Source organism: Vidua chalybeata, chromosome 1 (assembly GCF_026979565.1).
Source record: "Vidua chalybeata isolate OUT-0048 chromosome 1, bVidCha1 merged haplotype, whole genome shotgun sequence".
NCBI classification, from domain to species: domain Eukaryota; kingdom Metazoa; phylum Chordata; class Aves; order Passeriformes; family Viduidae; genus Vidua; species Vidua chalybeata.
This window is the reverse complement of record NC_071530.1, coordinates 2,216,015-2,241,703: the sequence shown is the minus strand read 5'-3', so window position 1 is coordinate 2,241,703 and position 25,689 is coordinate 2,216,015. Positions and strand designations below refer to the sequence as shown.

The 25,689-nt window shown below is 48.2% G+C and overlaps 1 protein-coding gene across 1 annotated transcript in view; it reads right to left on the bottom strand.

The window, feature by feature from the left end:
• WNT3A (Wnt family member 3A) overlaps positions 1–25,350 on the bottom strand; it is an 89,869-nt gene extending 64,519 nt beyond the window's left edge. The window contains exon 1 of the mRNA XM_053961932.1: positions 25,280–25,350. Coding sequence (XP_053817907.1) covers positions 25,280–25,350 — 71 coding nt within the window. The remainder of the gene's footprint in view (positions 1–25,279) is intronic.
• Between the last annotated feature and the right edge of the window lie 339 nt (positions 25,351–25,689).

The window sequence follows — 25,689 nt, the reverse complement described above, 5'->3', positions numbered from 1 at the left end:
ACTGATCTCCAGGTGGACATTGAGCCACTGACCACCACCCTCTGGATGCGACCACACAACCAATTCCTGGCACTAAGCATTCCACCCATCAAATCCACGCCTCTCCAGTTTAGAGGGGAGGACGTGTGGGCACAGTGACTGATCAGGTTAGAAGATAAAGTTCATCATTAACTTGAAGGCACTCAAAACCTGGTCACAGCAAATTATTGCAGTCAGTGGGGAGCTATAATTGTACAGTTTGTTATCCCTGGTACCCAAAGTCACAAATTGGCAGTTTCACCATTTTGTAACTAAACAAGTGAATGTCCAAGTCCTGAGGCTGAGGCACAGATGAATGCCTGGAGAGTCGATCCAGCCATATCCTGAATTCCAACCCTTCCATTGCCTCTCCCTGCAACAGCTTCACTGAAGCCAGGGCACCTCTGGAGGTTCTCATCAGCTGAAGGTAAACCCTCACTGAATTCCAGTAAATTATCACTCATTTGGCACCACCCAGCCATAAAATAGAAACCTCCGTCACACATTCCCATGGTCTTGTCTGGGATGACGTTGAATAAATCAAATTATGATACTTGCATCATTTTAACATCACTCCTCTACACTGTAATTCTAGAGCATCCAGGCAAGTTGTTTTCTCTGATACTTCACTGGAATCCCCCTTTCTTTCCTTCTCCAAGTTGTGCTCCTGGTACCTTGCAGAACCATCCCTCCTTGCTTTCCTCTACTACACGCATGTAAACCTTCTATCAAGCTTTAAGAATTTTCTATAAATCCATTTCCCACACATACACCTGACAAAAGTTTGAGAGCTATTGTCCTCTCATTCTTCGGCCCAGATTAGTACTCAGAGCTAATCTTTGCCCACCAGCATCAGTCCTTCCAGCCCTCTGGCTCTTTGACTGCCCTCCAGTTTGTCAGTACCCTCCTGGCACGGGCAGGGGATGGAGCCTGGCAGCCCAGGTGTGCTCGCCCCAGAGCTCCACCCCAGCAGCTCCATCCCGGGCTGGGAGCAGTGTCCCTGTCAGGGTCAGCTGGTGAGACCCCAACGGTGTGAAAGTCCTGCTCCCCTAGCCCGGTGACCCAAGGGGGAGCCTGGAATGCTTCCCATTGCTTTTTCAAGGTGGTTTCTTTCTTCTTATCTAAACATTCTTTCTCTGACCTGCCGAGCTCTGCCTAGCAAGTCCACCATGGCATTCTGCCGTGCCCCCTGGGGCGGTGTTTACCTTTTATATCAAAAGTTACACATAGTCTGTTTATAACAATGCACCAAAATCTAACATCTATGTTGGACAGTGTGTCCCCATCCCAAACCAATAGAAAAGTGCCACCATCGCACCAAGACATGGAGGACAAGAAGAAGGAACAGAAGGCTAGGACATGCACAAATTCCTCCATCTTGACACCCTGAACTATATTCTAAAAACCCCAAATTTCTACTTTTCCACCCTGTGTTAGTTCAAATATCGCACTACTCAAACCCTTGTGGCTTGTAATTCCTCATACAAAGTTGGCAGCTTTTCCCACGGGCTAAAATCGAAGCCACAGGCGTTTTTGACTTCATGCCCGGGTCCCCGAGACCCCTGCCAGGGTCTTGAGACAGCCAGAGGGATGTCCTGGGCTGCGACATGTCTCCTGTGGGTTCTGCTGGCCTGTCCCCTCTCGTTTCCCACTCAGGCTGAGGGGTGCGTGCCTGTGCAGAGCCCATCCCCTCCCGTGGGTCCGCGTGCGGTTGTGCGCGTCGGCATGGCAACGCTTTTCATAAACGTGGAGGCCGGGGCTCTGCCTCCCTCTGTTTACTCACCAAGGTGACGAGAAGCAAGGTATTGGCACACAATGAATGAGATCAAGTCATTCACAAGTTGCTGCCTGCCAGCAGAGCTGCTGCAACTGTCCATGCGTGCGCTCCCAGCCTCCACCAAGACAGCCAGGCTTAAATCTCTTCCTTTGCCCTTGACTTTGGATTAAGTTGAGGTCATGCACAGGTGTTGCAGTGCTGCTGAGGGCTGCGAGCGTGTCAAGCCACAGCAGCTCTGCTGCAGTCAGTCACCTGAGGATGATGCATTTTTTTTTTATTGCAAAGGAAGCTCAGTGCTTTGATAACCTGCCTGTCTTTAGTGCAGCTGCTTCTGGTGGTAAATTGAAGATTATCCTGTGTAACGCCACGGCTTATCCTTCTAGGTAAGACAAACACCTTAATTTTCCTCTCCAACAATAATCAGACCCAGATCTAAATCAGTGCTACTCGATTACTCGTGAAAGTGAGAACTACTTAAAGTCAATTTAGGGTCAGTGGCAGGCAGCAGGCTACCAGGAAACTGTGGGCTTCCTTCATCTCCACACATCAAAGTGAACTTCCACTTCCCTGAACATTGGCTCAACCTGATCCAAATTAACTGAACCAAAACACAGGAGGCTGGTCATCCTTTTTCTTTCATATTTTCAGGTTGCCCTGGGAAGTTGTTGATGCCCCAGCCCTGGAAGTTCTCAAGGCTGGTTTGGAAAGGCTTTGAGCAACCTGGCCTGGTGGAAGGTGTCCCTGCCCATGGTGGGAGGAATTGGGACTGGAGGATAATCCTCCAGATCCATCCCAACCCCTTAACATTCTAGAATCCCCTAATTCTGTATTTCATCCCCCTGTCTCCACGATCAACAGCTCCCTGTGATGGCCAAGAGCTCCATGGCCAGGCTAGCAGAGCTCTCAGCCATCATTCCCGTTATTCCCAGGATAAATCTTCATTGCTGCACGTAAGTCAGCTGACCTTGCTTTACATAACACCATTTTCAGTCAGGAAGCAGACATTCCAAAGCCAACCTCCCAAGAGCTGCCTTTTGGGAGAAATCGTATGCGCCTGCTTCAAATTCTCTGGTTTTTTTTGTTTTTTTTTTTTTTTTTCCCCATAGTTTATCACATGTTGAATTCTCAGGCTGGAATTCAACAGGGTTAGGGTTGAGTACAATTTGAGGTGCTTTCCAGCACCCACCTGGCTCCAGCCTGCCTCCCTAAATCATGTGGATTCCTGGGGTGACACAAAGCATCCCTTCGGATGACACTGCACGCTCCTGCGTACACAAATACAGGGAACCTTAAATCTCCACTGACGTGGATCACTCGCTAGGCACTGGTAGGAAGCCAAATAAAAATATCTGGATCTGAAGCTCAGGAATCAATTCAATTAGCTAAACATTTCCTAAATTTTTCCATGTGAAAAACCCTCTGTGAGATACTTAGACAAGACAAGATCATGAGGGACCTGTGGGAAGGCTGCACATGGACTCCAGGGAAATCTCAAATGGTTTTAATCACCTACATTTAGCCAAATGTATCAAACTCTCAGTGAGGGTTATCACTGTTCTGTTTGGAAATTCACTATTTCCACAGGACTAAAGTCTTTTAGTCCTTTTCCCTGCTTAGCATTGTACAAGAAATTAGGAATCCCAAAACTGAGATTATGGAAAGGACTATCTGTACTAGGGAAGGAAACTTGGAAAAGGTTATCTATGTTAGGGAAAGGAAACTTGCAGCATTGTACAGGCTATCGAAAGATACTGATTTGAAAGAGTAAATAAGTGCTTGGGTCATTATTTCTAAGCTCAAGGCCTCTTCATTCATCTCCTGTGCACTTGGAACTTGACCAGTTCTATGATTTTGGCTCACATGAAGGCAGGAATTGCACCCTGCAGAGAATTCCCAGCTCTCTGAGTCATCGTGAACACCTATAAAATGTATAGAAATCACTAATGATTTACCTACACGGGACACCATCGCAGAGCAACCTGGAGTGGAAGTACATTCCTACCTGTCCTCACAAACCCTGAAACGCAAACAGTCAGCAGCAATTGAATCATCTGCAACAGAATGCCTCAAAGTAACTCGCTCTTCTTTGAAAGGTGCTCCGTATTTGGGCCGTAGATTCTGAGATATCAGCAGGTCTGACATGGCATCTCCGGGAGACCTGAGGCCTTTTGAGAGGCAGGTGGAGGCTCCTTGGATGGCACAAGATCCCCATCCTCTGTGACAAAATTGATTGGTAAAACTGTAATGGGAGGTCCATTTGTCATCCGTTTGTGCATTGTGATCTATTTGTCATCCAGCTGATGACCTCCAGTAGGCATGGAGTGGTGTCCATCTGAGACAGCCCTCCAGCTTTCCCTCTCAGTAATTTAGAAAATTAAGAAGCACCACATTTGAGGGCACAATTCAAGGTGTTTTCACTCCATTTTTTTTAAAGGTCTTTAGGGCAAGAATCATGTCTCACTACAATCCCCCGCTTCTCCTCCTTATCGACCACAGAGGAGACAGGAAAAGATGTCTCTGCTGCAGAAGGCTGACTGTGGATGTCCTGGAGCACATCCTGAAGGAATCAGTGCTCAGACACCACAACAAATCCCCGTCTCCACTTAGGGCTCAATCTCATGGTCAAGCAAGAGGAGCTCAAATTACTCCCTAGTGCTAGTTGACCCACAGCAATCCTACATATGTGAATCCCTAGCCTACAGCAAATGCTGGCGAACGTGATTTAAATTAACCCTTTTTTATTGTGGGTAAGCAAAGTCTAATTACCTCACTTGCTGCAGGCGAGCCGTGAGCACACAGACAGGTACCAAGGGTCAGCTGATGTGTGGTAACTTGTTGCACCGCAGAAACTCGATCAGGAGTTTAATTTGCTAGAACTTCCACACGCAGGCAAACCCTTAGACCTGGATTCTAATTCCTCCCAAAGCCTCGGGCAGTACAAAACTGACTAAAAGTTGTGTTGAGGAGAGGGAGAGGTCACAGAGATGCCCCTCCGTGCTGGGAGGTGCCACGACAAGGTGGACTTCAGTATCGCTCCAAACCCCTCCACTTTGTACAAATCTAACAGTGGTAACAATAAAAAAAACCCTTAAATTCCTTAATTTTTTTCCAGCTTAAAGCATTAAGAGCAGCTTGTATCAAAGAGCAGCAAATCTGTTTCACCAGAGGCAGCCAGCATCCCTTACAACAGAGCCATGCCGAGTAGAAAACAATAAAAGGCATTTATTTCTCACAAATAAAACCAGTTTTTAGGTAGGTTAATAGGACTTTTGCTTCTGAGGCAGGAAACAACAAATGAATGTCACCAAAGGTCCTTAGTCATGGGTACCATGATAGTCATGGGTACCATGATAGTCCAGTCAGGTCTAAGTCACAAACTCAGCCTCTTTATTGTTAGAAGAGACAACTTTCAAGAGAGACACCGAGAGTTTTACTCTCCCATCCCACCTCTGCTCTCTGCTCCCAAGAGAGATGTGATCAGCAGCATTATGACCACAAACAGGGTCCTGCTCACCTCACCAGCCTGGGACAGAACACAGGGACACTCAGTTCCAGACCTCCAGCGATCCAGAGGGTCCACAGGACACTCCTGGAATTATCCATTCTGAGTACTCTTGAAATGACAAACTCCCAACCAGATACTTGGAGTATACAAAGCATTTTTTTCCAGTTTGGAAGTGAAATGGGAACCAGTGATGGTTCACTGAAACCAGACTCAGCTCAGAAATAGACCTGAAGTGTGGTGCAGTTGATGAATCCCCAGCTGGCCAAATCCCTCCAGAAAAAGGATGGATTCTCCCAACCTGTTGACATCTTCAAGATTTCAGCTCAAAGCTCTTCCCAAAAAATGCATTTCAGCCCAACTTCTTTGGGTGAATAGGGGGGGAAATGTGGTGGAATCCTCATTGCAATCCTAAAAAACGAGCCCACAGACTTTTACAGCTCAGATCCACTTTCAGATGGGTTGAACTATCAATCACTAATGATGGAATTTCCTGGGATGGGACTCAGTTCACAGACTGAGGCAAACACAGGAATGGATGGATACAAAAATGTCCAGCAGGGCTAATTCTGCCTTTACTAAATTCACTGTACACAGAATATTTGGCAATTAAACCTTATCCACCCAGTCACCAGCGGGATCAAGCTCTCAGTATTTATAAGAAAGCCCTGGAAATATGGACCTGTTTTATGCTAAAAGAGCTGAGCTTGCTGCTCCCACCTTTCCCTCTGACTTCCTAAATAAGGCATGGATTGCACTGCACCAACAAATGAAAGAGTTTGTTAAATCCTATGGGAAACACAAAGCAAAGGGAAAGGTGTTCAGACATTGTGGAGTTACAGGAAAGTAGATGGATGTTTCAACTGGAGAAAAATGACATCAATTCTGTTTAAATTTTGCAGAGCGGAAACTTTGTATTAACTTAGAAACTCAATTGAAATCACTTTTGCCATAAAGGTAAGAATGGGAAAATCATCATAAAAACCAAGTTGCCACGGAACTCTGGAGGTCACTGCAGACCAGACCCACACTCTGCAGAGCCACATGGGCTGTGATGACATCTCCCAATTGCTTAGGATGTTCTGGACAAACCTCCCCGTTTCCAGGTCGCCTCCTCCAAGCACACATCCACAAAAGCCTAATGAAACACCCAGCTTTGCTCTTATGAAATCACTCAGGAGACAGAGGCTTTCTCACTGGAGAGGTTTGCAGCAGAGCAGAGCAAGAAGGAAGCTTCCAGAGCATGGTTAGAAAGTTCCCTGGGGTCAGGGTTGCTGGAGGATCAGCACAATTAGATTTTGGGAGGACGTGTAGGTACTAGCAAACTTCTCAAGCCGTGACTCCGTGCAGCCACACGGAGCTGAGGGTTCATCTCTGAGCTGTAATATCGTTAGTGTGACATTTGTCACCTGCTGTCCCCATCCTCCAGGCTATGGAGCTGTGCCAGTTCACACCATTCCAGCTTTAAACCGGTTCTCAAGGCTGCAGGACTTCAATAGATATGGAAAAAAACCAAAAAAAACCAAAAAAAAAACAACCTGGATTCACCAGGACTGGAATTTCGCACATGCTGATGGCAGAAACCAATGTTCAATGGAGTTCATCTAATCTCTCTGGAACACCTTAAAGTTAGGAATTCAGTTAATAGTATCACCCAAAACCTCTCTGACCTTGTAACGGAATCATCAGGGCCACAGAAGAGCAACTTGCTGTGTCCTAAAAATAGATGGCTAGAATAGGTGGGGTTGAATTGCCCTCTGGGGGAGTTAGTCCCTAAAAAAGGTTCTACATGGAGATTATAAACCAGATATTTCATTTTGGGTGACAAAAGCTTGCCACGATGAATCGCATCCTCCTGAGCCATAGACACACACAAAAAATATCCAACAGCGAGTTCAGGGGGAGAGGCTTTTTAATCAACTCTCAGCTTGGTTTTAAACTAAAAAGGAAGAGATTTAGATTAGATATTGGGAAGAAATTCTCGGCTGTGAGGGTGCTGAGGCCCTGGCATAGGGTGCCCAGAGCAGCTGTGGCTGTCCCTGGATCCCTGGAAGTGTCCAAGGCCAGGCTGGACAGGTCTGGAGCAACGTGGGATCGTGGAAGGTGCCCCTGCCCATGGCAGGGGGTTGGAATGAGATGATTTTCAAGGTCCTTCCCAATTAAACCCCTTCTATATTTCTATTATTTCTGTGATTCTGCAGTTAACAAACACTGTTGGCAACTCAGTATTTCTCCAAAGCATTGCCAAAGCTCTACCCAGCCACTGGCCAGTCACAAACCATGAGCTGCCCTCTGAAGGGTGCAGGGATGAAAAATTGCTTCTGTTTTCTCTGCAAGGTCTTGGCTGTACCCATCACAGCCACAGATGGTTATACTGGGCTGGTAACAATGCTCCAGTCCTAAAGAAAAATGTGAATTTGCAGACCTGAGCTCAGCAACCCTTCCCTAGAGTGGCCAGAACCAGCTGCTCCAGAGAAAAAATGTAAGTGCCCCACACGGGATTTTCATGGAACATCATTTCTTTGCAAAAATCTTATTCTGGGTCTTCATTAGCCAGATGTCACTTTAAGCCCAGAAACAAAAATCTCAAAATACTCTTTGTTATTAAGTATGACAGTCCAGAATTTTTTGCAGTAACTCTGCAAATATTGTCTGAAAAAAAAAAAAAAAAAAAAAAAAAAAAAAAGAGTATTGAAAACCACTGTGTTTAAATCGGAAGAGTTTGAAGAAGATTTGGGTCTTTCTTTTACCTCTTTTCTCCAGGCAAAATCAACAAGGAAGGTCAAGGACCTGACAAACACCTCAGGTTTCTCATCAGCCTCTCTTAAAATAGGGATAAAAACCTCCCAGACACCAACTGGCATCACATCAATGATATTTGTGGGGTGTTCAGGCACCCAGTCATCCCTCCCAACTTTACCTGTCTAAAAGGGAGGTGTTTAGGCTGTTTCTGGAGTGGATGGAGAAAGACAGGCAACTCCAGACAGTGATTCATCACATCCACTAGAGAGATCCCAATCTCAGGAAGGATGAATCGCCCTCAGAGGGTGCCCAACTTTCTAAGATGGTTGGCTCAGATAGTTGAGCATTACATGGCTAAAATGTAGTGAATTTGGTCCAGAGGTCTCTTAGGGAAGGTTCTGCTGCCCAACAGAGCAGAAATACCACTCCTGGTGTGCTTGGACATTCTGAGAAAACCCTGCTTTCAAAGCAGAGCTGTCCCCAGTTGGTGGAAGGCTTCCTCGAGGATGAATTGACTCTTCCCCATCTCACCTGAAAGGAGATGCCTCAGATAACCTGAGTCAGCCTTTGGGATCATCACGAGACAAAGTCCCAGCCCACAAGCAAGTGGGTTGTTAGTTTGGTGGGTATTTTTATCTGACTGGAACATTCAGTCCAGTTCTTGGAATATTTTAAAGACATTTTCCCTCGCTCTGTCCTCGGGCTCATGAACAGTTATGCTGTGCCTGCTCCTAGGCAAGGTTTTTATCTATGCAGCACTGGAAGACTCACAGACCACTGATCCAAGGCCTTTCCTTCGGAAAATCCAGGTCTTTCCCTCAGAACACTTCGTGACCATTTCCCAGATCTATGGAAAGCACTTGGAAAACACCTGGTGACCTCAAGGCAACCTGGGAGCACCGCTCATCCCACAGCCACACCACCCTTTCTCCACTGGCTGAAGAGATTTTTATGTGCCTGACTTCATATCTCCACATGTTTAAATCTCTTCAGGGCTCGGGAGCTGGCTGTGAGAAACAGGAATATTAATATTCTGTCAGTGCCCAGAAGGTCTCTGACTATGAGGCAAGAAAAGCTGGTGTGGTGTCTGTAGGTTATCTGCCCTTGTTGGCTGATCCTGGCCACCAGGACCTCAAGGACCTCAGGTTCCCTGCCAAAACAGGAGCAGTGGAGTCAATCTCAGCAAATCCTTTCTGGCCAACCGAAGATGAACTGAAATAATTGCAATTTGAAATGAAGAAATGGCAAAATTGTGGTTTATGTAAAGCAGAGGAGTTTGGTTTTTCTTTTTCGGGATGGCTCTTCAAGGGTACTGAGGTTAGAGGCACAGGCCCAAGTTACTGGGAGTCAAACCAGGGTGTGAGCCATGTGAACACCCATGTGAACGTTCTTACCCCCTGGTAAATATGAACCACCTCGTGTTTATTGCAGGGAAAGAGCATTCACACGGGCAGTTACCACAGAAAAACTGGCATCTGATGAGTTCACACCCTAACTTACCTCGTGGTAATTTGTTCAGGTGCCCATCCCCTAAGGTGCCATTCCCAAAGCGATCTTGGAGGACGCAATGTCCCCTTTATGCTCAGAGTCAGCAACTCCATGGTTGTGGCACCTACCCACGGGATGGGAAAATGAGCTCCACGAGCTTCCTCTGCTCGATCCCGAGCAGGGTTTTGAGCCCAAGTTTCCCAAATCTCAGCAGCACACCCTCGCCGAGGGATTGTGCCGTTCCCCAGAACTACCAAATCAATTATTCACATTGATTGAGGCTCGGCCAACGCTGGGGATTCAGCCAGGAGCCCGTGGAGCTCGGAGCCCTCAGCACCCATCCCAGCTGAGAGCTGGGTGCACGGGTGGATTTTGTGAGCTCTGAAGGATACGCACCAAAGTTCTGCAATTCTGCCTTTGCATGCCCCAAAACCCCATCCAGCTCCAAGCCAAGTTTTGCTGCACGTTGTCAGATGTGTACAAGCCTTAACCGGGCTCCTTCTCTGCCCTGCACTGGGATTGGGGAGATGGGACTGAGATATGCCTGTAATTTCCATACATTATTACTCTGTGTCCCTGATAGCATGGATAATAACGTGCTGTGCATCAGCCCAGCACAGGAAAACTCTCCCTGCTCCCAGGCTTCACCTCAACCCCCGTGACCCAGCCCGGTGCCCAAGCACAGAAAATGAACAGAACTGCCCCTGAATTTATCCCAGAAGGGTAAACACAGAGTAAACATAGCACTTTCCTGGCCCAGAATCAAAGGTTGAAGCAGCTGGAAGGATCAAGACCTGAAGGAGCTCGGAGTCTTAAGACACGAGACAAAGGAATTGCTCCAAAGCAGCACTTTCCTGGCCCAGAATCAAGGTATGAGGCAAACCTGTAGGATCCTGAAGGATCTCAGAGTCCAAGACACAAGACAAATAGGTTGTCCCAAAGTTTGTTACAGTCAAAGGAAGATTTCTTATGACTTCCAACTGCCTTTGGAGCAGAAGCCAAAGCTAAGAAGAGGCATATGTGATCTACCTATCTATACATAAACATATAGGCATATGTATTATATATGAATTCATAATACATGAATTCATAATAAATGCTTTTTTTCACCACAGAGATCTCACAGAAGGGTTCGCTGGACTTTTCTAGGACACATCACTGGGAGCTGCCAGCCCCAATCCACCAGGGAAATGAGTGACACGCAGCTGTGACTGGGAACCACGGCTCTCCAAAGCATGGGAGTCCTTCATTCTCCTTAAACCTAACGAGGAGGTTCCTCCTCTTCATCCCTTCCTCTGCCACACAAAGCAATGAGGAGATTCCTGGAATGGCTCACTCCTCTCTTAAATCACATCTCAGACTGAGAAGGAAGGAAGGGGGACAAACCCTGTGACGATCAGAGGTTTGGAGCAACCATCCTACAAAGACAGGCTGGGAGAGCTGGGATTGTGCAGCCTGGAGAACTGGGAAGACCTCATTGTGGCCTTACAGTAACTAAAGGGGGCTTATAAAAAAAGAGGGAGAGGGATTTTTTTACTTGGGAAGACAGGGATTGGACAAGGGAAACAGTTTTAACTAGATGAGAAGAGATTTAAATGAGATGTTAGGAGGAAGCTCTTTACTCAGAGGGTGGTGAAGCACTGGATCAGCTGGTGGATGCCCCATCCCTGGAAGGGTCCAAGGCCAGGTTGGATGGGGCCCTGAGACACCTGAAGCAGTGAATGACATCCCTGCCCACCACATCCAGTTGGAACTGCATGCCCTCAAAGGTCCCTTCCAACCCAAACCATTCTGTGCTCTGCAATTCTGTGAAACAAGGTGAACTGAAGAAAACAAAAAAAAACGGAACGAGGAGTTATCCTGTGGGCACTGAAACTGGAGAGCACTGACTCTTCTGCATTTAGGATATCCAAGGAACTTGGATGCACACACACACATGCTCACACCCTTCAGCCCCTGGGAGGACACTGCTCACAAATCTACCCCATTTAACCGCCCGTTTTGGTGAGATTTGTGGATATCTAACATTTTTCGGAACCTACGCCAAATGAAGATCATGGAGCCAAGAGGTTTGAATGTCATTATGGGGACAAACAGGCAGCAGGATTGCTTAAGCCTTGGATCATGTAGAAACTAGTTCTGAGAGATGGATTAGAGCAGCAGTGGATCTGAAAGCCCTTCCATGAGCCCCTCCTTGCCCCCAGCCCGGGTCCCTCTCCGGGGCCTGAAGGACCTCAGTCCCTCTGCACAAGCAATTACAGCTTTTGCTGCATAAAAACACTTTGCAAAGGCCTGAATTTCACAGAAAAAATGGTCAAGGTGGCTGAAAATTACACAAATGACACCTGACACATCTCTGTCAATTCTTTCCTAAGATTAGTAATAAAGTCTAACTTAGCACAGTAATGCCCAAGGCTAAGTTCATGCCTAACTTAGCACCCAGACTTAATAGCAAAACCTGTGTAGAGACCTGAAGTTCAGTCAATTTAGAGTTCACATCTCTTCCTCACTCTTCCATTCTATTGATGCCACTGTATTCTTCTGGCATCAAAGAAAATCCCAGGCACCTTTCCTGACATCTCTAAGATCAAGGAAATTGAAGATAAACCCAACTCTTCCTCATTCACAGTAACAGAAACAGTCTGGGAATTCGAGGACCAGACAGCACAAGCGCATGAATAAATTTGTACAGATCTTATCAGCGAGGTCAGCAGAACCATGAAACCATGAAGCTCAGAAGGCAGCAGGAGCTGGTGAGGAGCTGCAGGGATTTTGGGATCAGAATCGTGATTGGTTTGGAGGGTGGCCTCTGTCAGGGTGCCTCCACTTGGCAGCTCACTACTGGTTACAGAAAATGAGTCCAAATGACTAAATCTTTGACAAATGACGCTTTTGCAAGAGCATTTTTCTTGAATCAGCCTCTGCCCTGAAGCACCACAGAACCCAAAAAGGAGAGACTTTTGCAGGAATACAAATTCCTTGTCCATGGGAACCAAGGGCAGGATGAGCGTTAAGGATTTGTGCGCGATGGAATGAAATCATCTGACCTAACCTTGTGCTCAGGCAGGAGTCAGGCTCCCCAGCTGGTCATCTCTGATTCTGCTGACCCCCAGCAGAGAGAGAGATCCTTTCCTCCCGAGATTGACACTGACAGGGCTGCTGAGTCACAGCCAGGAGGTGCCAGCCCTCCCTGCAGAGGGAGCCGGGATGACTCCCTCGGCGGGGATGCGCAGCTCTGAGGTGGAGGGTGATGAGCCCGGCTCAGCAGGGCTGCTGTGCGTCAGCGCTGCGCCTGCCCGGCCCTACAGCAGAGAGGACAACCCTAAACTCCTCGCTCGTGGCCTGACTCACACGTGTCCAGCCTCCCTGGCTCATACCCTCACCCAAAAATTGTTTGGGTTTTTTTTTTTTTTTTAAACAGTGAGTCAAAGGTAATTCTGGCCCAGCTTCTGCCTCAGTGACCCCACACTGTCCCTCGGAATAGGACATGGGCAGCTGCCCCTGTAGGAAACTCTCCTTTTCCACCTTTCTGATTCTCCTCTGACCAGGACACCCAGCTATTTGTTGAGGCTTGTGAAGGGCAGAGAAGAAATATGGCCAGAGCTCCCATCTCCCAGGGATGTGTTTCAGCTCCTGAATTTCCTCGTCCCCTGGTTAATCACAAAGTCTGCAGTTCATTAGACAGTCAAGGTTTTGCATGTTGCCCTGCCCTTATGGTACCAGAGCTTGCTCTGGGCTCTTTTATGCCAGAATCCAACTAGAGCCTGGTTTCCCCAATTTCTGGAGCCTGTCTGCGGGACAGAATTCCTCAATTTATTCTGAGTGCCAGTGTTGGGGGCATCAGGAGCCACCACCACTCTCACCACTGCTGGCAGACAGCCCCAAGGTATCTGTGGCTGTAAATTTAAAGCCTATACAAATACAATATAATACACACAACAAAGTCTATACAGCCTATATATATAAAGTCTATACAGATCCTGAATTAGTTTCTCTGTTAGAATTTGGAGACTCTTCTGGCCAACAGGACAGTCGCAGTTTTAGCGGCTCTGTTAGGAAGCTGTGCTGGGAACGTCCTTGTGTTAGGCTGAGCTCGACGCTTTCATTCACCAGGAGACCGAGACTACACATGAGTCAGCAGGACAAACGGACTCAATGCTCCTTGGGATCACAGACTTCCCATATGCCTGTGGGCAACTTACACCAAGGGTTTCAGTGGCCACTGAATTAGCATTTCCCTGTCTGATCCCCGATCTTCTGCTAATGTGTCTTATCTATTCTCTTTCAACTCGCCTGTTTGCCCCATCTGTCTGGGCCCATGTACTCTCCCAGGCCAAAACCCAGTTCCCACTGTGCCCTCAGTCCTCTGTTGCAAGTGACTTTGAGGTTTTGCAATCAATTCACTAATATCCATGACCCATCCTGCTAGGAAAAAGCAGTGATCCAGTGAGCTCCTTCCTTCCCCAGATGGTTTTCCTGCTAGCAATGACTCAGAGTTAACCGAGCGCTTATATCCATGACTTCTCCACAATTCTGATTTAGGCAGATTTAATCCAGCCTGGAGCACGTGAGGATGGATGAGGTGATTTCTGGATTTAATGGTGGTGGAAGCGGTTACGCCTGTTTTTGCAGCGGGATGGATCTCAGTTAACCCAAGGTGTTTGAGAGTTAGACAGCTAAATCTGTGCTGCTTAAAGCCTGTTCCCTCTGCAGCATGTGAGAGGAAATAAGCACTTCAAAAAAAGCAACAGAGCTAATCCACTTTTCCTCACGCTCAGGATGAGCTGAGGGTATTCATGGACCAGTCACTGCAACCCACTGACAAGGGGCAGCTCAATAAAACCTGCTAATTGACCACGCTGCAGCAATGCCATCAATAATTCTGAGCCACAGAGCACAAATTATGTGTCCAAGCAGCCCCACACTTCCCTCCTGTCCTTTCCAGCCAGCCTCTTGTTTTCCCTGAGCACTTCCAGCAGCAAATCTTTCCAGGGGGATGACCCAACCACAGCCCTGCTAATGCTGCAGCACAGCAGCTCTCAGGGTCTGGAGATTGGGCTGCCAGTTCCTTTCTCTACAGATCAAAAAATCAGCACACATTGCTCCAGCCTGCTGGGAAAGGGGATGGGCTGGGCTGAGCTTCCCAGTCCCTGAATCCTTGGCTGTAGGGAAATAATTGAATATATCCAAAGGGTGGATTTTGCTCTGAACCACCTGGAATAGCGGGAGGGATGGAACTGGACAGGCTCCAAAGTCCCTTCCAAGCCAAACCACTCTGGGATTCTATGATCCACAGAAGGGCCCTGTCCTCAGAGCCTTCAGGACAGCTCTTCACCATCCCAAATCCACGGGATCAGGGTGGTAGCCAGCCCTCCTGGTCTGGATCACGAACGCTGCTTATTCCACACCAAATTCATCTCCATGGCTGCTCCCAGAACGTGCAAGAAATTGAAAGTTCACAAGAATTCCCTTCAAAAGCCCTTCTGAGATATGGGATTTTTGCTCAGTTCTTCTGCACCCGTGGAAAGCAACACCCAGACTTCAAGTGAAGAGATTTTTAAAGGTAATTTGGTCACTAAAAATTCACATTGAAGGGTCCCCCAAAGGAAACATCCTCTTTCAGCACTCCACATGTCTACCTAGAACATAAAATGCCCAGATGCCCCTAACTTTAAGGGGTGTTTCAAAGCCAAACCTGACCTGTCTAAAGGGAGATATCTTTGTCCCAGTCATCCAGGATCCTCTTCCAGGAAATGGTTGGGAAACTGGCATGGCTGGGATGGGACTCATCTCATCCCAAAATAAATGTCTGGCAGGTGTCAGATGAGCTGTAGCTCATCTCTCACCGCTAACTCTGAAGGAAACTTCACTGTAAAATATCCAGGAAGATTCTCCCTCTGGGAGGGATAGAAACCAGTCATGGATCTCCTAAAAAAGCAGCATTAACCAGATTTTTGTGTCTCTGGAGGGCTGTGGGTCTCACAGTAAATTCTGCAAATCTTATCTGATGCCCAGTGTATTCCCCTGGCATTCAGTGAGTTTTGGATGGACTCCTACCTGTCCACACTGTCCCATTTCTTCCCAGCTACAGCAGGCTCAGGAAAAAAAAAGGGAATTCTCCCTTGTGTCCCTCAGCCTGCAAGGATTTAGATTTGGTGGTTTTTTTTTTTTTTGTCACACACACAACCCTGTCTAGCAACAGGCTCCACTGTTGTTCTTGTGGGGGCAGAGGGACAGACTGAATGGAAGGCTTGGCAACTGTTCAAGGAGTTCCATTCCTGCTTCCCACCCTCGGGAAATGTCTCTATTAGACAAGGTGCACCCTTCTGGAAGCACAAGGAGCTCCTGCTCTGCCCAGTGCAGTTTGGATTTGTCTCACAGGCTCAGCTGCAGCAGAGATGGGCTCTGCCTTCTCTCCCTGCTCCATCCCACGGTGTGAATTCTGTTGGATAAAGCTGGCTGCCCTGGAAAGATGGGTGTGCATCACTTTTGTCATAAAACTGCATCTTCCAGCAGAAATGCAGAGGAAACACAAACCTGGAGAGTGAAATTAAGAGGCATGGACTGGGAAAAGGGGAAAGGGTTTGATTTCAGAGAACTGGAAGAGCAAAGCAAAGTCAGAGGAATTCTTGAAATGCAGAAACATCTGTGGCTGTGTCCCTCTGCCAAGATAACTGTCAGGACAGGGCCACAGGGAAATCACTTCAAATCTCTCCTTAAGAAGTTCTGAGATAAAGTTCTATCACAGTCTTGAGGTAATGACTTGTGGGTGTGATTGGGGGATGGTGGGAGGCTCTGGATGTGTCTAAGAGCACGAGGAGGATGCATTTGTTCTCTGGAGAATCCTGGGTTAAAGGCAGGATTGAATATTTTACAGAGGAAGCTGCAAACCCCTCAAACTGCTGAGGCTTTCAGCAGCTGGGCTGAGACAGGACAAGACATGAATTTCCAGAGGAGAGGGATGGTCTCGAGGTTTTTAGGACCAGCCTGGATGTCATGAATGTTCCTGTACCCATTCCAATACAGCAATGAGCACTGAAGAGATTATAAAATACAGAGAAATGATGGATAAAAAGTCCATGACTTGATCTGACCCCTGTGAACTTATGCCTGGCAATGGGAATGAAGAATTTTAACAACTAGGAAATGGGCAAGGGTGCAAAGAGTTTTGTTTTGGGTATATTCTGACCAAACCTGGATGACATTGATGGTCTCCTCAAGCCTCTGCTGGCACAGAGGATTTCACCAGCCAGGCTCCATCAAACACCTGAGACAGGAATTGCACCAGAAGAAAGTGCCCAGTTCTCCTCAAAGAAAGGAGCCACGAGCCCCTGGCTTGGATGGAGACATGGAAATTGCAGCCGTGGGATGGGTGAAGTGGATTCCACCCCGAGGCTTTGCTCAGTTGCCTGCAGATGGACGTGGAGCGACGCCGAGATGCTCTGGGATTTTCCCAGCTGCTGCCAAGGAAGGAGCAGGTCACCAGTGGCTTGTGTACAATCCCTGCCAGGCCCCTGAGGATGACCTCGGTGTCACCCAGCACCTTCACCTGGGCACCTCCATTTGTGGGCTGGATGCCATTCCAGGGAGGCCTGTTTGAACTGGGAGCACTGGGAATGGTGCCTGGAGGGCAGGAAAGCTCCCAAACCTGTGATGAACCCCAGGCCAGGCTGGAAATGTGAGGGTCTGCCATGCCCTGAGCTCGAGGAACAGCTGAGGCACTCCCTGAGCCTTGTCCAACACACCTTGAGCCTACAGAACCCCATGGGAGAGGAGAAGTGACCATCCCAGACACCTGGAACCCCTTGCAAGGCCGGTGATGTGAGAAGGGAGCCAGCCCACGTGCTCTGCTGTGACTTGGCTGGCGAAGCCTGAGAGTGCAAAGGTGCAACAGGAGGAAAGAATTTCACAGCATGGAGGAATATCCACCTTGGGAAAGAGCAACAGCGTCCCTGCTAATAATTTTCACGGAATCCATGGAAGAATAACTGCCTGGTTTAACAGCAGGGCAGAAACTGTGGTGAGGAGGAGACCAAAGGCACCTGGAACTCCTTTGATGGCCCAGTCTCTACAAATGCAAAGCTCTCTCTGGGTAGCAGCAGCACCCAGATGGGAAGGGGAGTGTGAATATGCAGGTGACAAACCAGGAAGAGGGACAAACAACACCTTTGTGATGCAGAACTGCTCTCCCCTGGCTCCCAGGCCGCTTTTAAAGCCGTGCCCTATGTTAGGAGTTCAGAGCAAGGGAGTTAATGCATCAGCTCTCCTCGCCTCCCCTTGTTTTTTGGGAGTTCCAGTAGAATTTGGAGCGAATTTATGAACTGATGGATTTTTAGAGGTTGTGCTAAGACAACAGGACTTAAGTCCTGCCACTTTTAAAGGGACAAAAAGGGAAAAGAGCATCATGAATGGCACAGGATAGATGGAAACAGCTGGCATGGACAGTTTCATGAGTGGCTTTTCTGCAAGACCAACCCTAGCAAAGCTCTGATGGATACCCCATAGGAAGGCTCTTGCCTGAGCACTCCTCCAGTTTCAGTGTTAAACCCCACTGAACAGTCCTGGCTCTGGGCTGTGTCTCTGGGTGGTGACAGCAAAGCAGAGATGGGTTTAGAGGGATGATTTGGGCTGGGGACCCTCCTGCTGCAGCCTTGGCTGGGCACGTGGACAAGACCTGTGTGCTCTGGCCAGTGCTTTCTCCCCCTGCCATTTCCCCTTCCTTTCACAGAATCACAGAATTCCCAGAGTGACCAGGTGGGAAGAGACCTTCAAGATCATCGAGTCCAACCCAGCCCCAACACCTCAACTCAACCCTGGCACCCAGTGCCACATCCAGGCTTTGTTAAACACACCCAGGGATGGGGACTGCACCACCTCCCCGGGCAGCCATTCCAGAACTTTATCACCCTTTCTGTGAAAAACTTTTTCCTGATATCCAACCTGAATTTCCCTTGGTGCAGCTTGAGGCTGTGTTTCGCCCATATTCCAGTGGGTTTAACCCCAGTGCCAGCCACCACCTGACTGGGCAGAAATCATCAAGCTCCACACCACCAGAAGTCTGTGGGGGCCTCTTCAGAACCTTCTCCTTCCCAGACACGACCTCCAGACCTCCCTCATCCTCCTCCTCTCTTCCCAGCCACACTGTTCATCCCCACAGGGTCTTCTCTGGGAAGCAGCATGACTCCAGTCGTGCCCTGGGAAGGGAATTTCCCCGTGGATGGCGGTGGGACCTGTCCATCCCTGCTGGCAGGACGAGGCTGTCACACCCAGGTGCGCTGCCCGTGCCAGGAGCAGCTCCCAGGGGATCATCCTGACTCAGTGCCCGCAGGATTCCCCCTTGTGCTAGGTGCTGTCATTATCCCAAAACCAAGCCCTTTGAAATGCGGCTGGGCGCTTTGAATCACGCACTCGAGGAATCCTGAGCAAGGGCAAAGCCCAGGGACAAACCCCGCTTGTCCCGCCGGGATTTTCCTGCGCTCCCGAGCACGCAAAGGCAAAATATCTGCTCCTCACGAGGGCTGACGTGGAATGCTGAGCACCAGCGATGCAGGAATTGGTGCAGGGGCTGGAGAAGCAGCAGAGTTGCTGCACGGCCGGAGCTGGGTGGGAAGGAAGCGGGATGCAAGCAGGGAAGGGATCCCGCAGGTTTGGGAAGGAGGCACCAGTGAATCAGCCTGATTTCCCCTGCTGCAACCAGCAATTCTTGACTTCCTTTTCTAGGAGACACCAGAGTAAAAAGCCAAGGCTCCTCCAGCCTGAACACTTCAGTAGGAATGGTCAAAAAGTCTCTTTTTGGCCAACAGAAAGCAACGTGATTCCCATCCCTCAATTCCAGCTACCCTGGCTGAAGATGTCCCTGCTCTCTGCAGAACCTTTAAAATGTTCCTTCCAACCCAAACTATTCCAAATGCTCAAAACCTTTCCAGTGAGAGTTCTCAGAGGTTTTCAACTCCCTGCAAAGGACAGGTTCCACCTCCAGGGTTACCTGGAGACAGCTGGGGAGCAAAAGGATTCACTTTTCTTTATCTTAATTAGGAAAGGTTTTTTATTGGACGTGATTCCTTCAGCCAATGCTTTGAATATCGAGTTGCTGGTTTTCAGGTTAATTTCTCTAATAAAGTCCTCTCAAAATGGAAAGGAAAAATAAATTAATACATAACAGAACAACACAATTTGATAAAATGAGTCTGAAAGCTGAGTAGATGAGGGATTTGGGATTTTCTTTAGCACACACTGCGCTCTCTGGGGAAATCCCAGCCCTCCCCATGTTTCAAACAGGGACTTCTTGCTAAAACCTCACAAAATATTCAGTTCCTGCTGAGAAAAAAAACCTCCTGGTGTGATCTTGGTCCAGTTATTAATCTCACCACAGCTGGGCTATGCCAGGAAGAACACGAACACCACCAGAGTTTGTTTCTTCAGTCCCACCAAAAAGATGGAGATGGGAAACGATTTCCCTTCCCCTTTGCACACAGCTGCATGGAATGGGCAAGAGCTGGTTTTTACCACTTGGATCTCCACAGAAAGATCCCCTGGACCCTCTTCCCTCTACCCTGCTGCTGCTTGGGTGCAAAGCACCCATCCCAAATCCAAACTGGAGGGAGAGCTGGTATCTGAGAGGGGCCTAAACCACCGTTCTGTGATTATTCTCTGCCTGGAAAAGCAGGGCTTGGTCAGATGCTGCTATAATGTAAACAGAGGTACAAAAAGGCAATTCCAAGGCTTGGGACAAGGGTGGGACAGGGATGGATGCAGAACAATTGCTCTGCTCCTCTTGTTGGAATCCAAAATGCAGGGAACTCTCAGAACTTTAGGCCTCTAAGCCACAGCTTAGACTTAAACCCAGGATTTGATTTGAGACCTTGGAAAAGGCTTCCAAACTGAGGTGCTGGAAGGGAGAATGTGGATTTGTAATTTAAAGCAGAGACACGTTAAGCTAAGTAGAGGAAAGTTTAGAGTTTTAGGGTTTAAGACAGAGAAAAAATAAATACAGTTACAAAGGTAATGAGAAGTTTTTGTGGATTTGTGTGATTGGCTAAGAAAGCTTATACTGAGTCCATAAGACGAAATATTTAAAGATTGGGTCAAAAGCATAAATATCCTTGTTAGCAGTGTTTTATTGGTTAATAAATCCTTGAAAGGTCTTGTAACAAAGAACTTCTGAACCCTGCAGTGAAGACGTGAGCCATGCTTACCCTTCCTGCCTATGTAGAAGATAAAAAAAAACAAATCCCATCATCAAAAACAACTCAGAGGTCCCGCCTCTAACTCATCCAAAATTCCCCCATGCACTGATGGGTTTTAACATCTCACCACAACCTGCTGCAGGAGGGGAGGAGACACAGATGAATTCCAGCTCCTCACCCCGGCCCATCGAGTGGGGAGATGCAATTCATACCTGTGAGCTCTAGAGATTGCTCCAGGAGCCCTGGTGCCAGCAGCGGGCTGGGCTGGCCCTCAGGTGACCTCCCAGGGCTCTGCCTCCCTCCTGGCTAACGAGGATGATCACCCCAAGCCAGGCTTTGCTTGCAGCCTGCCAGGGCTGGCTTTGGTTCTGCGGGGCTTGCAGCAGACCAGGGTTGGGTTTCTCACGGGAGGCAGAGCCTGGCCTGGGTTTCGCTCACTTTAAAATGGGAGCTGTTCCACCCACGTTGAGGGGAGCAAATCCCAGGAAAGAGCAGAGGGCACAAGGCAGGAGCTCATCCCTGCACTGCTCCTGCTGTGGTGATGCCACAGAGCAGGGACAGGCTCGGGTGTTGCACCTGAGCGCTGCTGGAGTGACGTCCCCGCTGCTGGCAGGGCTCCCTCGAGCTCACGGCTCCTGAACTGCAGAAAAATACAGATGGAAAGAGCTCTTGGATCCCTTTCCCCAGCTCTCACAGAAAGGGGATCCTGCAGGACATCACATCCTGCATGGATGAGGAAATCCATGGAGCTGCTGGGGACTGAGAGCAAAGCCAGGCCGCAGCAGGGAAACATCAACACGCACACCCCCCGTCCCTCACAGCCTCTTCCAAAGGCCTGGCACCCCCAGGAACACTGCTCACCCCGATAATTTCCAGTTTTTCACGGGGTTGATCCCATCCCAGCCCACTCTGGGTGCGACACAGGAGCTGTGAGAGCAGCAGAGGGGAGCCAGCAGCCCCGGCAGGACAGACCCTGCTGCCCAGAGCGATGCCACCACGCCAAACCCCAGCCTGTTGCTCCATTAGAGCTCCTCTTCCCATCCCTCTCCAGGCACAGAATTTAACCACACGCATCCCAGAGCTGCCTCACACCCAGGAAAAATGATGCCAGTTAGTTTTTCCTACAGCAAAGGGGTCTCCCTGTACTTCCAATTCAGCCCAGAGCAGCATCCTGGGCTGCAGGAGATTAAGATTCCCATCATGGAAGCTCTGTGTTAATTTTTATTGACCTTTTTTTTTTTTTTTTTCCCCCCTTCTGAACCATTTCTGCCCACTGGCTGTGTTCAGACCAAGTCAGGCCACTTTGCACAGATTGAAAAATAAAATAAATAATTTTTTTTTTTCCTCCATTCCATGTGGAGTTGGCCAAGGCAGTGCAAGCCACTTGGAAAAGTTTAAATTCTGTTCATGCTGCTCCTGTGACTCCCCACAGACCCCAGACCCACCCAGGATAGCGAACAGGTTACATTTAACCCTCCCTTACCCATGAATTTTACTTCAGAATTCCCTCAGCCTTCCTTCACTCATTCCAATCTCTCTTTTATTATTATTTTTTTTTTTTTTAACAAACCAAAAAATGAACAGCACGACCACTTAAAAAGCAGCAAAACCCGAAAACTATCTGATTTTTTGCTGTTAATCTGGCCCCCTGGCTGTGGGAGAGCCTGTTGCTGCTCCCAGGAGCTGCTCCAGGTTGAACAGCTCCGTGCTGCACTGCACTGGAGAAGGTCCCGTGGGGCTCCTGTGGCACCACCAACCCCACCAGAACATCCCTAAAACCTGGCTCACCAATCCCAGCAGGAATCACTCCCTCTCCTGGGATTATTTTTAAACCATTCTTTCCAAAGCCTCTTTTATCCCAGTCTCTAAATGCATTACTGGATGTTTTTTAAATTTTTTTTAAGGTTTTAAGGAACTCACAGAGCCTCTTCCCCACCCAGCATCATCACAGAGGGATCTTTTCCTTTTTTTTCTCTCCACTGAACTGTTCCCAAAGCTCCCAGGAAGGTGGGAATCTGCTTGCTCTGGTTCAAGCAGGTGCCCTGTGCCGTGGTGGGAACAGCAACTTGAACAGCTCAGCCCAAAAGGGAGCTGTGAGAGGCAGACAGAACTTACAACACCTGATCCCCCTGACAAATTTACATTTCCCCTGATTTTGGGACAACAATTAACCAAAACCCACAGGAAAATATAATTTCTCAGACCCTGCTTTTTTTTTGCACCGATTTCCTCAAAGTGTAAATATCCACAGCCCCCGCGTGCTTTAGGATGAGTTGATGCCTTAATTAGGAACGATTAGTGGGGAGGGGGGCACAATTTGGGGCTGGCAAACGACAGATTTTCTGCTCTGAACACCCAAATCACCGTGAGCTGACAGAGGGGAGATGGTTGGGATGGGATGTTTGCTGCTTGCATGACCAGACTAAAAAAAATTCCTGGCTCTATCTTCCCCAAAAAAAAAAAAAAAAAAACCAAAAAAAAAACAACGACAACAGAACACAAGAAAGAGCGGAACGAAAATCGAAAATTGAAATCAAACAAAGCAGCACGGTGGATTTTGCTAAATTTGGGAAACGGCCTGGGAGAAAAGGAACTTCCCTGCCCTGGTTGGGGTGTGCAGCCCGGGGACCCCAGTGCCACCTCGCAGGCCCCGATTCCCACATTTTTCCCACATTTTTCCCACATTTCCAGGGCTGCCCCCCACCTCCAGCCACGGGGGTGGCTTCGTATCTCGCTCGGGGATAAATAAAGAGGGGAAGGTTGAGGAGAAATAAAGAAGGGAAGGGATGGGAGGGCGAGGGGGGATTTCGGCAGCCAATGCAACAGCTCCGGGCCTCTCCCGCGACTCCCCCACCCCAATCCAAGGCTCCTTTGCATTTCCATGGCCTAAGGGGGGTTTCTCCTTGCGAAAGAAACGTCTGAAACCGCTGCTTGGCACCGGGGAAGGACAGGGGGGGAAAAAGCCACCCCAAAGTGCCGCCCCCCGCACACACCTGGTGATGCCCCGGCTCGGGAAGAGCCCTCCTGCCCCTCTGCCCAGCGCCTTTTCCCCATCTTTTCCCCCCTTTTCCCGCAGCTCCGGGGACAGGGGACCGAGGGGACAGGGGGGACAGGGGGGACCCGCGCTCCCCTCGCCGGGTGACAAGCGAATATTTATGTCGGTATTGGAGGAATGCGTTTCCTTCTCCAATCAGGAATGCGAGCAGAGTTTCTAATTATAAGTTAGATGGTGGCTGGGAATAAAAGATTGCTTTTTAATGACTCCCGTCCAGGTGCTCTCGCTGCCTGTCTTCCCAAGAACACATTTGCATTTTATTGCTCTCTCTCTCTCTCTTTTTTTTTTTTTCCCTTCTTTTTTTTCTTTTTTTTTTTTTTTTTCCTCCCATCCCAACGAATTCCCTGCTTTCAGACATACCTGAAATAGTTGGAGAGGCTGCTGCCTTCAACACCCTCACCTCTGCACCGCCGGACAGGGGGGACCGCGCATCCCGCACCCGCGGGGTGGGGTGGGGGGGGGGGGTGAAGCAAGGATTAATCAAAAAATTAATTAGCAGGACGGGGATGATTTTTTTTTTTTTTTTTTTAGAGGGGGGGGCGTTTCGGAGCTGTCGGCAGCGCGGGCGCGGAGCCCCCCGGCTCAGCCCGCGGAGCCCCGCGGAGCCGGAGCCTCCCCTCGCTAGGGCTTCCCCGAGCCCAATTACCTCGGCGGGGTAATTAGAGCAGATCGTGCGCTTACATGCCTTGCCCAGCACCATTTGCTTTTTGTGGGGGAGCGAGCGAGAAAAGGCTCTTAAAGGCGTAGGGTGCAAAGCGCGGAAAAGGAGAAAAAGCGAACCCCCCCCCCCCCTAAAAAAAAAAAAAAAAAAAAAAAAAAAAAAAAAAAAAAAAAAAAAAAAAATGTGCCGCATCCGCGGGCAAGGGGCGCGCAGGAGCCGCGGATTTTGCGCCGGGAACGTCTCCCCCAGCCCCGACCCTGCTCTGCCTTCCCACAGCCCAGGTTGTGAAGCTTCACCTCCTTTTTCTTCCCATTTCCTCCCCCCCCCTCCCCGTTTTTTTTTTTTTTTTTTTAATTTACCCCTCAATATTCCTTAAAGCGAAAGTGGGGGGGGGGGGAAGCACCCAAAAGTTTCGCTCCTTTCCCCCCCTTCCTTCCACCTGACTAGCTCGAAATCACCTTGAAATGCTCATGTCAACTTGTATCATTATCTCTTTAATTCAGGCAGCGCCTTTTGTTCTTCACAGGAGAGGATCAAAGCACTCGGGAAAAAAAAAAAAAAAAATAACTTTCCGATCGCTCCCTCTCGCTCTCTCTCTTTTACAGTAGGAGAAGGAGAGATCAGGTATAACCCAGTCAAAATAAACAAAGTGAATGCATAAATAAAAGAGGTGAAATGCAGGTTCTAAGAACTTGCTGGCGCTGGAACAATCCCACCTCTTTAGCTGAGTGGCAACGAAAGGAGAATTTCAAGTCATCTTAAGCGCAGGGGTTGCAGAGAAAACAGAGGAGGGGAAAAATAAATGAAAATGAGCGAAAAAAAAAAAAAAAAGTAGAAGAATAAAACTTACCACCAGATTGGGTAACTTGACAGAGCCTGACTCAACCCACAAAGAAACAGGAAATATCCAAAAGAGGCCATTGATGAAAAGTTGTCTTTTTTTTTTTTTTTTTTTTTAACCAGAGTTGCCAAAAACCTTCCTTTCTTCTGAGGCAGGATGATTATTTTAATAATAATAATAATAACAATAATTTAAAAAAAAAAAAAAAAAGTCAAATGAAGTGAGCTCAACCCGACCAGGTAAATCCTCTCTTGCTTCCTCTACTACTCTAAAGGAAAAAAAAAATCTCAGAGAGGTAAAAAACTCTTCTCTCAGCCAAGACACTGAAGGCAAATATTAAAAAAAAAAAAAAAAAAAAAAAAAAAAAAAAAAAAGAGAAAAAAAAAAGTTTGAAGTAGCTCTCTTAAAAAGGACCCAAT